Source organism: Gymnoscopelus braueri (genome assembly GCF_963280865.1).
Source record: "Gymnoscopelus braueri genome assembly, chromosome: 6".
NCBI lineage: Eukaryota > Metazoa > Chordata > Actinopteri > Myctophiformes > Myctophidae > Gymnoscopelus > Gymnoscopelus braueri.
This window is the reverse complement of record NC_137607.1, coordinates 34,063,165-34,075,776: the sequence shown is the minus strand read 5'-3', so window position 1 is coordinate 34,075,776 and position 12,612 is coordinate 34,063,165. Positions and strand designations below refer to the sequence as shown.

The 12,612-nt window shown below is 43.0% G+C and overlaps 2 protein-coding genes across 2 annotated transcripts in view; one reads left to right on the top strand and one right to left on the bottom strand.

Moving 5' to 3' along the window:
* The window catches only part of tprg1 (tumor protein p63 regulated 1), a 701,399-nt gene that overhangs the window by 321,590 nt on the left and 367,197 nt on the right, over window positions 1–12,612 (bottom strand). The window lies entirely within an intron of this gene.
* Window positions 1–12,612, top strand: part of atp10a (ATPase phospholipid transporting 10A) — a 65,907-nt gene that overhangs the window by 10,917 nt on the left and 42,378 nt on the right. The window contains exons 4-9 of the mRNA XM_080431045.1: window positions 2,769–2,875; window positions 3,822–3,953; window positions 4,184–4,314; window positions 5,675–5,927; window positions 9,064–9,281; window positions 10,558–10,752. Coding sequence (XP_080287171.1) covers window positions 2,769–2,875; window positions 3,822–3,953; window positions 4,184–4,314; window positions 5,675–5,927; window positions 9,064–9,281; window positions 10,558–10,752 — 1,036 coding nt within the window. The remainder of the gene's footprint in view (window positions 1–2,768; window positions 2,876–3,821; window positions 3,954–4,183; window positions 4,315–5,674; window positions 5,928–9,063; window positions 9,282–10,557; window positions 10,753–12,612) is intronic.

Here is a 12,612-nt window from a genome sequence, read left to right as displayed (position 1 = left end):
AACTAGAGCCCAAACTATCACCGATTTTTGGTCCAATTCTCATTCCGATTTTGGCACACGCAGCAAAGGTCGTCGGGATCGGGAGTCGAACCCGCGACACACTTTCAGGCTGGCATTGCAGCCTAGGGTGCCTGGACCGCCACGCTGCGGCCCAGGCCTACGACGATGACATTGCAAAGAAATGAGAAAGGCACAGTAACAGACGCACACATGACGTACACGCACGTGCACAACGTTGGAAGAACGAAATAGCAGCGCTATGATTATCTTTTTCTGCGTGAGCGAAAGGGCAGTGATGTCCGGTTCAGGTGGTGATCTAAAAGATCGGCGGTACATGTTGTTTTTGTGAGGCAAAATATGGGCCAAATAACTAAACAAATGTATACTGAACAATTGAAAGTACACTATCCAAAGGCTCCGGGCATGATCGATCTTTAGGGTGAAATGTGTTGGAAATTGGAGACAGTGGCAGAACATAGCTAGAACGTAGATGAATAAAATATAGATTAACCAAAAAGTTAATACAAATGAAAGCTTTTGATTGATGAAAAATTCACCGAACTAAAAGCTGACAATGCGTTGTGAGCTTGTAGATCGTCTATTTTTGCCGAAAATAACCTAATCTTTCATTAATTGGTAAACAATCGGGTCACATCGGCTGCATAATCGCTGATACCAATATCAAATAATGCCTGATATATCAGCCAGACCGATGTATCGGTCGGGCTCCACTCTTCTTAACCCATTAAGACCTGAGGCCAATTTCACAAATGCCTTATAAATCAGTAGTTCTCACACTTCAAAATTAGCAGATGTACAAGCTTTCAGCGTGGCACAAAGTGACACGCTGTGAGCTTGTAGATCTGCTATTTTTGAATAGCCAATCCTAAAGTCTAAAATGACACAGATGCTTTCCCAGTTTGAATGGGTTAACTGCCGAACATACATTAATGGACGTGTTTTGAGCTCGACAGAGAGAGAGAGAGAGAGAGAGTGGGGGTGGGGGTACAGTCAGCTGATACTGTAGGCCCACATGATTCTGACATTTATTCTGGGCGCTGATAGAGACCAGATGCAGCCAGCATTCCGTTGCCAGGCTACAGTGGAGTGCAGGGGATGGGAGGGGAGGCAGGCGGGTCGAGGTGAGGGGGACGACGCTCGTCTCAACCATGTTTTATTACATTACGGGGGCAATGGCACCGAGTCTAATCTCACTCACTGCCACACTGTGTGTGTGTGTGTGTGTGTGTGTGTGTGTGTGTGTGTGTGTGTGTGTGCATGTGACTGAGAGAGTGTCTCAGACTGATCAATTCAGTGACTGACCAAGGGTGCTGCGTTGACAAGGGCCGAGCCGTGAACCGTGGCAAACCGCTTAAAAAAAAGGGGGGGGGGGAAGCCCAGGGACACGGTTATTAATCTGTAATGGTTGTGACTTATCAGTCTGCCTGCTGCCAAGAGGCCAAAGGCTGAAGGCTTCCTGTTAGTAAACATGCTGACACTGTGACACGTTGGAGAGAGAGCGAGGTGCTTCAATAGAGCTTCAGATGATTGAGCATCGCTCCCCGGGCTAAACGCTCGCCGACTATTTAAGTTAACACACTTGTAATCCACGATTTAGTAATGGGATTAAGGCTCACGTTAAAAGCTTAGCGCTCTCCCATTTATAGGCACATAACCCCCCCCCCCTCCACATTTTATACTTGTACAATATATATGTCTTGCTTTGTTGCTTTTTTTCTGTCCACAAGCTTAGACTAAGAGGGGTTTGAACTTCTCCGGTGGGCCACCCAGGAGAGCCGCTTATGAATTCAAGCCTTCCATGGGATTGGTCTCGATGATCCTGATAAGCTGTAAAATGTTAGATATTTTTTTAAGCGAGATCTGAGGGTCAGCGATAAAGCCGTGCATCGCCTGATTGACTCGGTGCCCCTGCGGTGCTCGCCAATAGAGTTGCTGGTGAGGTCAGTGTTTGTATATCAGAGGGATTTTGTGCTGAGATAAGGCGTCTCTCTCTCTGAGGCGAGGACTGAGGGGTGCTTTAGAGCGTGATCGATGGAGGCGCTCAGCAGAATAGACTGAAGTCGTCTTGGGGAGCTGTATTTTTCCTCATACACACTGGGTCAGCCGGTATATTTAATCGTGCACTTCCTGATGTTTTACCGGGGTATATGACGGTATTTGTGTAATTCTTTTGAAATAAACTCCCAACAAAAATGTAAAAGCTGAGATGCTGGTGATAGAAGTCATTGTAGCATCATGTATGACAGTGGTTCTCAAACTATGGGTCGCGACACAAAGTGGGGTTGCGGGAGGGTGCCGTTGGGGTCACACATTGGCAACCAAAAAAAAGAAGAAAAAAAAGCCACCGGCTGAGTGAGGCACACAAACTGATTTTAGTTGTTCATAAACGATTTACTCAGGACTTATGTTCAATATGTGCAGGTGGAACACGGCTCCATTTGGTTACATTTGCACCCTCGCGGAGTGAAATTTAGATTGCGGGGGGAATCGCGATCTACAAGTTGTAGATTGGCAATTTTTTATTAGTATTTGCTTAAGTGACAGTGAAAGTGCTTAAGTGGGTCTATGGGTTTTATAAATACGAATGAAAAATATTAACAAGAGTTTGTGATAAAAATAACTACATTGGATCCTTTCAAACACAGGCTCTTTTTTTGGTTTATATTTTACATTTTCTGAAAAGTTTTCCACCCGAGAGCAATGATATATATATTTTTTAACATCTTGGAAACTCTTAACTTTGTCAGAATCCACCGGAGTGGCAGAAGAGACGGCCTGTACAAAGACAACCTGCTGCTGAGGGGCTGCACCATCCGCAACACGGAGGAGGCGGTGGGGATCGTCATCTATGCAGGTGAGCCAAGCCTTAACCTCTTAAACCCTCTGGACCAGTTGTTTTCTACCTTTTTTCATATCGAGGTCCATTATTTATTCGGCATTTGAGCCACGGATTCACCATTTGATGAGATTTAGCCTCTCAGACCCCAAAACTTGTATTGAGGTGGTGCAATTAGGAGAGATAACACAGGCAAATGTTGATCAAAATAACAATTATTTAATAAAGTAATGCAGTTTTAACAGTAATTTAACTATTGAGACAGTAAAATGAAACCAAATGGACCCATAAGGGTCCATTTGGTTTCATTTTACGCTCTCAAGAGTTAAAGATCTACCCAATAAGGGTCCATTTGGTTACCAACTCGCCATCATTTAGCTGGGGACCACCTGGAGCCCCCTCAAGGACCACTGGTGGTCCCCGCACCACTGGTTGAGAACCACTGCACTAGACCAGCAGTTCTCAAACTTTTTCGTGCCAAGGACCCCCAAATTTATATATATTTGGCCGCGGACCCCCATCTGAAAAGGTTTTGTGACAGGGACCCTCAAAAGAGAAGATTTGTGTTAAAACAAAAAATGTAATAGCCAACGTATAAAATATGGATAAAGTGGTTAAAATGAGTGTGATGCTGTATTAACAAATTTAGCGGGGGACCTCCTGGAACCCCCCCATGGACCCCTAGGGGTCCCCGGACCCCACTTTGAGAACCACGGCTCTGTCTGGACCTGAATTGGTCATATATTTATCTACTTTAATTACTTGTCTAGATATGGATTATGTGGTCCCCTATCTATTGCCCTACCTTATGTGGTTAAAAACCTACAAAAAAACGATGTTTTACAAGCTTTTTCCATATTTCTGTTTCACATTTCATTCTGTATTGGACCCCGTGTTTGTGTCATTCCTGTATTGGACCTTGTGTTTGTGTCATTAGCCATTAGTAACGCCCAGCGTCTTGCAGGTCATGAGACCAAGGCCATGCTGAACAACAACGGGCCACGCTACAAGCGTAGCAAGCTGGAGCGTCAGATGAACGTAGACGTGTTCTGGTGTGTCATCATCCTGCTGGTCATGTGCCTGTTTGCCGCCATCGGTGCGTATAAGCGAGCTCGCTCTCGGGTCGTCATGCAAAACAAGTGGTGTTGGGACATTCTTAACAGAATTACACCCTTAACCCCTCCCACTTTGGCCTCATTATCTTGGACATTACTGAGAAAGACAAACAACCAGTTGATGATTGGAAGTCAGCACTATACCAAGCTGGTATTATTTATATCTTGTTGTTTCCAAGCATGAGATGACCTTGTGCTTGTGCTCTTCCAGGTCATGGGCTGTGGATGTTCCAGTACGGCGATAAGAGGCCCGTGTTTGACGTTCTCAGTCCTGAAGGGACAGACTTATCGCCTGCCCTGTCAGCCGTTTATCTGTTTCTCACCCTGATCATCGTCTTTCAGGTAGCCACCAGAGAACTTCCCATTACAGAAACAACTTTGCAGTGACTTTTAAATACAAGATATGCCCCGTCCCTCTATATAGATATATAAATGTATCAGTATGCAAAGTTAGTAGTGTATGTGCGATGTTGTAATCTAATCAAACATTGCTACAATGGCGTGAAGATGCATTATATGAAAGGAATTGATGTATACCTTCTCCCGGTATACAAAGAGGCAAGTAAGGAAAATAATTAGCTGTATGTATGACATGGAAATGTCCATTAGGGGTGCAACAATTAATCAAACTACCGGTAAATTGATTTAATCGCTAAAAAAAATATTTAGGCGGGGAAATGTTAAAAATGTACAGTATAGCATCCCTATTTTGCAAGTTTGTAGATATTTTAGATAGTTTAGATAGTTATTTTAGCTATTTTTATGTAACACCATTGTGCAACGAAGTATACAATTAAGGCTTAAGTGTTTAATCAGACTAATCGATTCAGTCGATTTATAAACAATATTTTAGAATATGTTCGTGTCAATTTGTTGATATAAAAAATACAAAAACATTATTTTAAAAAGCTTGTTTATTATTCGATTAATCATAAACGTAATCACTAATTCCTAATGTCCATGACATCCTCTGTTTATGTGTGACATCAGTATCTTTACAATGAGTTAGGGCCATCTAGATTTGGCCAGATGAGGGACGTTGTCTCTTTGTAAAGTTATAAACCATATACTGTTACAAATCAAAAGGAGAACAACATTACAAACTCTCAGTTATTGATTGTGGGTAGTGTTTTGCTTGCATGTTAAAATATCGCGTTGAAATGTTTCGACAAAATGTCAGCTGTTGCAGTACGGTCCCTTGGTATCAAGTGACACTTCAGATTAATTAAATTTTCATCAAAGATTGATTTATGGTCATGCGTACCTTCCGAACAATAATTGAGAAAAGTTTGAGGCCCATCAATGTTATGAAACTTGATCTGAATTAAAAACACAAGGCTCTTGTGTTCCAGGCAAAATCATTATCCTCACCAACACTGTGCCTCAATTGTACCCACTTTAGCTGTGGGTTAAGAGCTGTCTAATTTCCCTGTGGAGTTGTGTGAGAAAGCTAACTTCATCACGCCAGGGGCATAAAAGAGCACAACTTTGAATTGAAAAAGTTTTTTCAGTAAATAAATGCATGTTTGTAATAAAAAATGATAGGACATGGACTGAAGGTTAAAGAGACAATCAGGCCCTGACTTGAGACAGGAGTTCTTTCTTGCACGAGAGAGCAATACATCGTCTCCTCCGCTGCAGTCAGTGTTTGCTTCCACTTGTAAATGACCTCTGGTAACAAATGCCCTGTCTGCTCTCCTAGGTGCTGATTCCCATCTCGCTCTTTGTGTCGATTGAGATCGTCAAGATCTGCCAGGTGTACTTCATCCATCACGACATGGAGCTGTACGACGAGGAGACAGACTCTCACCTGCAGTGCAGGGCTCTGAACATCACTGAGGACCTGGGACAGATGCAATACATCTTCTCTGACAAGACAGGCACCCTGACAGAGAACAAAATGGTGTTCAGACGCTGCACTGTGGCCGGCGTGGAGTACTCCCATGATGCCAATGGTGAGGGAAGCCAATGCTCACACTCTGCAAGCACTATACTATATACTGTAACACATATTGAATCTAACTTTTATATGTGTTTGTCCGAGGGTTGTCTGGCCCCTCGGACAAACATATAAATGGGAATGTCCCTGACTGACTGACTAACTGACTGGCTAAGTCAGTCATCAGCATCGGTCCCACCAACTGAGCTAGACAATCACAGAGCATTCGTCCATCCTGGCTATGGGATTTAGTCTGTCCTAAGAATTAACTAACCTGTGACAGACCAATCTAGAGCTCTTCACGGGCCCCCCGATTCCGAAAATACCCGAGAGGACCCGAGACCCGTACGGGTCTGATCCGTGTTTTATCATAATCACTCGGGGCCGGGTCGGAATCGGTCAGTATTAACTCGGAACTCGGGTCTGTCTATCATTACAGTATGTGCAATACCCGAGTGGATCCGAGAAGACCCGTAGTATGCCTACTGCGTGTGCGAGCGGCTGCAGCCGCTGCACTAATCAGGAGAGAAACGCATTAACGCAATGAAGTGCTGTTTAACTTGTGTGTGATGTTTTAGACTGACCTGGGATCAGGTTTAGTGCAGCAGCGACGTGAAAATGGCTGTGCATCTTGCGCGATCAGCGGTGTTTACTTAAGTAAAAGTATCAATACTGCAATGTAGAAATACTCTTTTACAAGTAAAAGTCCGGAACGACGCGACGCAGTGTGAGCTTGTAGAAAACACTGGCGTGCGTTCATGGATTCCTCTGACAGCGTTGTCCTCAATGAACGAGGTGAAAGCAAAGCTTTAATCATAAAATGGTCAGTGGTCATTAGGTCTGCTATTATTTCATAAAGTCCACATTTATTTACAAAGAAAACCTTTTGTCACCCATATTACATAAATACCTCTGCGCATGTTCATTTATTTTTGTATTGTTTCAAATGCGCTTTTTTGAAGGGGTGTCTGCAGGGTCGGGGTCTGTAAAATCTCGGAAATAATCGGGTTTCGGAACAAATTTCACCAGTCCAATTAGGGTCCGGGTCCGTAAAAAAAAAGTCGGAACGGGTCGGAACCGGACGAAACTGTCACGGGTCCACTCGGGTTTGGTTTTGTTATTTGATTTATTTTTCGGAACGGGTCGAAATTGGATCAGATTTCACATTTCCATTTCGGTTCCGGACCGTTTTTTTTGGACCCGTGAAGAGCTCTAGACCAATCATCCATCCATGCTATGGGTTGTAATCTTTCGTCCTCGGTTGGCCTAACAACAAACTAGCCAGTCGTTGGGGGGGGGGGAGCTTGTGCTCAAACAACAATGTTGTATTTCTCTTTAGCAAATACAGCAAAATCCAAGGTCTTATTGAGGTAATGATATTATAATGCATAAGTAAGTAACCTTGAAACCAACGGTTCCCGATCCATGTGGCCCATAGGCCAGGAGCCTGTCTCCCCTTTCTGTAGCATGAGGCAACTTGATATACAAGTACACCCCCTGGACATGACGCTAGTATGTCTGAGCTGGTGTAATATACTTAACATAACACCTGTTGACTTTGTTCAGGAGGAGCTGCGCCTGTTGTCATATTGCGGTAACTGACCCTTGGGCCAAACAGTCTTTGATTCCACCCAATCAAAAATGAAGAAGTAAATATTGGCCCAATTGAAAACATGGCACAGAAAATATCTGTACCATTTCTAACTTCTGATTGGGTGGGTAGCCTTCCGCAACCCTCCAAAGTCGGTTCACCGCTTTCAGAAGTAATTTTGAAACACAGTAGTGCAGTGTCTCTTTACTGTCTCTCTGGGCTTATGCAAATTAAGCCATATTTTCACTACAAGTTATTACCAGCGAAAACATTAACACAACTGCCTACCGCACACGACCATGGCTAGAAAGAGGCATGCTTTCTGTTTTTCCTGTCAGAAATATGTCACTGCTGATGGGAGGGATGTTGTTTTTACCAAGTGTGGTTTTAACTACTGGAAAGCAGCACTCAAGCGTAACAGAAGCATGCATCCCATAGATATGGACCCAGCCACAGTCACTCATACCGGCTGCAGCCACCTAGTCTGAGCATAAATCCAGAGAGGCAACCAGGGAAAGTATGGTATTGACTCTATGCTGGTAGGTAAAACAGCATGACAAGAACCGATATTATGTCAAGAGCATCGATGATGTAGTTAAGTTTCTGTGTGAACGAGTTAGGGCACTGTGGAAAAACAGAAACCGTAAAGCAAGATGACACAGAAGACACTGTTGAGATGGATAGATAGATACCGTAGAGTATATGTATATTATACATACAGACTGATATACTGTACATGTCGATTGCTGCTTGGATGTACCTAACAAAGTGAAAGGTTAAAAAAGTATGCTCTGTTGGCATAGACAGTAGTATATATATACTGTATATACCCTAATAAAGCAGGCTAGAACCGGCCCTGCTGGCAAAAGGTAGCAAATCGCGTCTCCCCTCATTGGCTGGTATAAATCATACGATGTCTCTGTTATCAATCATGGTTTTATTCCTGTGCATAATTTCCATAACGATGCCCCACCACACAGTGGACATCAATTTAGATAGATTTTTTTCCCCTAAGTGCATTGCATATCTGGGTTAAGGAAGTGTTTTTCCTCTAATATGTCAAGTTATGTTCTGACTAGGTCATGGGAAAAAAAAAACATTTTTTGAAAGATAATGTGTTATGGAATATATTGAGTCCCAGCTGTAAGGTCACTGCAAAATTCAGGTCCCTGTTCAGTGCAGTTCAGGCACTGCTGGTAGTTTCCTAAATGTTCATGTTTCAATGTTATCATTAAAAAAATGTCCAAAAAAATTCACAAATTTTCATGTGTTGAAAACTAATTCAAACATTTTTAAACATTTCCTAAATAAATAAATACATAATCAAAGAAATTCCCTAAATTAGAAAACAAATGTTTAAGAAGTAGTGAAAATGGCAGATCTACAAGCTCACAACGCGGCGTGAAGCGATGCATTGTGAGCTTGTAGATCTGCTATTTTCACTAGTTTGGGTCCCGGGCAAACGTCTAATTTCTCTTTTTTGGTCTTGAGCTAAAAAGTTTGAGAACCGCTGGTTTATGACGTGTTGTGTGTGTGTGTGTGTCTCTCTCTCATCCTCCAGCTAGAAGACTGGCAATGTACCAAGAGTTGGACTCTGAAGAGGAGGAGTGTATGTCCCATGGCGGCACCCTGCCCAGACGGGACAGCGTCACCAGCCACCAGAGTGCCAAGGTGGTGCTCCGCACGCAGAGCACCAAGTCTCATCGCAGGACGGGCAGCAGGGCGGAGGCTAAAAGAGCCAGCATCCTGTCCAAGCACACAGCCTTCAGCAGCCCCATGGTCAGTCCCAGTCACACACACACACACACACACAAACACACCCCGACACACACACACACACACACACCCCCACCCCCACCCCCACACACACACACACACACACACACACACACACACACACACACCACACACCAGGGTCGTTATAGTTAACTAAAACTAAGAAAGGATTTAAACTGAAACTGAAATAAAGAAGTCACACCAAAGTTTAATTCTACCTATGAGGGCAGATTCTGCCAATGCTTTTCAATGGCAACAGAGCGTTTTTTTTGCAGAACTCCGCACATGGCAACAAACCGCTCCGTTCCCATTGAATAGCATTGGCAGAATCCGCATTGGCAGAATCCAAAAATAGCTAAAACTAACTACAAAGTTATTTTAAACTTAATTCCATTAAGTCATTTTTGTTAAATAATTAAGTCGGGAGGTGACTTATTGTCGGTATCAGCCGAGTAACACGCGGGAGTCTGTCCCCTTTACAATGCGCTAAACCCCTGGGAGATGGATTGCTGAGTTGGAGCGCCACACCTATCCTCAGCTCCCAGTACTTACCGCACGACTTACCGCACCCAAGCCGTGCTACTCATGCGCTGAGTTGGCGGTGCCCGGGATCGAACCCATGACCTTGTGGTCTGAAGGTGAGAGCTCTACCGACTGAGCTACCCGGACACAAAAACTTTTCAACCATCATATCTAATGGTATTTATTCTTTCATCCTACCTTTTTCAGCTTTTATAAATCAAGGCTTTCCTCATAATATCTATAAAACAGACACAATCTGAATGAATATACTAAATGAAAACTAAAACTACTTATGCACTCAAAAAACGAATGAAAATGTAGAACACCTAAATGAAAAAGGAATAAAAACAAACTAATGATTATTTCTGGGCGCCAATGGCCTAGTGGTTAATGCGCATACCACATAGGCTCTAATGCTAGCTCTAATGGGCTGATTCCCGAGCCCGACGACCTTTGCTGCGTGTCACTCCCTGTCTCTCTCTCCCTACTTCTTGTCTATCTCAACTGTACTATCCAAATAAAGGCAGAAAATCCCCAATGATATATTAAAAAAATATGTACCGTATATATTTCAAAACTATAATAACTCACCCCCACACACACACACACACACACACACACACACACACACACACACACACACACACACACACACACACACACACACACACACACACACACACACACACACAAATGCTGCTTTCTTACCGGCCGGTTTCAACATATTGACAAACCACCCCCGGTTTCTGTCTTCCAGGAGAAAGACATCACCCCTGACCCTCAGCTCTTGGACAAAGTCAACGAGTGTGGGAGCCAGATGGACTTCATGCGTTTCCACAGCCAGCCCATGTCCCAGCTGCCCTCTGACCTCTCCGATATCATCGATTTCTTCATCGCCCTCACCATCTGCAACACCGTGGTGGTGTCTTCCCCCAACCAGCCCAGACAGAAGGTAAAGATTGTTTTAACCACTTAAAGGAGCACTTCACTGCCTTGATAATGTGCCCCTTTAAGCCCTATATGCTTTCTTTATGAGTCGTATGGTGAAAAGAGACGATCTGCAAGCTCACAATGCACCACGATGTCATGTGTTTGAAAAAAAGATATATATATATATTTTTTTGTATTGCCCAAAATGGGGATACAAGGGTTAATGTGGCTAATGTCCTACTTTGTTTTGGCACTAAAGGAGCACAACGCTCACACAGGCGCTTAGAGTCTTGGCAAATGGCAGCATTTTTATTGTTTTTTTTCACGGCTATGCATGTGCTTTGGTTATTGAATTATTGGGTACACCAGAAATCCTTAATGTTGTGTTAACTTTGCCACAGGTGTAAGTAGCCACGAAAAGCAAGCCTGCAATTCACATCGTTGTCAACTGTTAGCTATTATAGCCTTTATATGTGCACTTAGTACATAAACAGGTGTGTGTGTGTGTGTGTGTGTGTGTGTGTGTGTGTGTGTGTGTGTGTGGTAAACCAAATGTGACTGATTGTCTCAGTTACTGTCCCACAGATAAGCAGACCAGTTGTTTATAGTAGATGTGTTTCCACTGGTTGTACATAGTTCTTTAAATCTGATCATAGTTGGTCAAGAGCCCACTTGTCCCAAGGTAGTAAACAATGTAGTAAGTCACAAGTTAGCAATGAATAGGGGCAGTCAAAGAATTAATGTGGGCAGAAAGTTGTAATTTCTGACTAGGGACCATTCATGGATTTCCTACAGAGTTTCTCAAAGGCAAACAACTCTTCCAAGCGCTGTTTGTAGGTAGTTGGTAATTTTTTCATTTGAGTTTTTTGCTCTTAATCTTTTCATTCTTGGTTTAGCTTTGTGTTTCATTGTGGACTTTCACACTTTGAACCACTTCCAACAAATCCGCTTACATTGTGGTCATAGACTTAGTGCCAAGTGTGGCCATGAAACTGATACAATGTCGGGGAAAACTAATGTTACTTAAAGGACCATCAAAGCAGAATCGTAGTAAAGGTTATAATTGTGTCCAAATAGTAAAGGAAGTGACCACTGCAACTATGGTTGTGGTATAAGAGAGATATACACCCAAAAAGAGTGACAGGAGAGTGCCTCTGCTTTTCCTTGGAAAACTCTACCAAATTGCTGGTTATTTCCATACCCATGACAAACAAGGTCTTAAAAGCACTTGCCCATCGGAAAAGATTTGTAGAAACAATTAATATATTGGCAGGCTAACTTAACGTGATAGTGTTCTCAAAAATGACAAATTGTCAACTACTTTCTTCTGGCCTATACTGTATAGGCCAGTAGTGAGTGCAAGCAGAGAGCGTTCAGCCACTGTTCACGTGAACATTATTACTTCATTGGCTATTTCGCATTTGCATTTATTCACATGCAATTGGATTAGCCACACATTTCATATACTCTGTTGTGTAATCTACAAAAACTTTGAAGCAACACTTTTTTATATTCAATACCATGGGGGAGAAAAACAACAAGCTGAGGGCATAACACAATAGATTATAACTATAGGTAAGAAAACATAGGGAGCCCTCCTGTGTTATATATACTCCTGGTTCGATGTAGTGCATCAAATGTGCTACATGTGTTATGTTAGCAGCCTTTCCTTGTTAATTCACCAGAAGGTCAATCATTTGTCACTCAACCATTTGCAGAGGCTCTGCACACTTGTCATCTTTCGCAAGTTAGCATCCTCAAACTATAACACTGACCACTATCAAGTGTGACATGAGTTGATTGAGGAGAGCTTAGTGCAACACTGCGAGTGAGGTAAGTGAGGAAGTATCAATTGCAAGTGTGTGTGTGTGTGTGTGTGTGT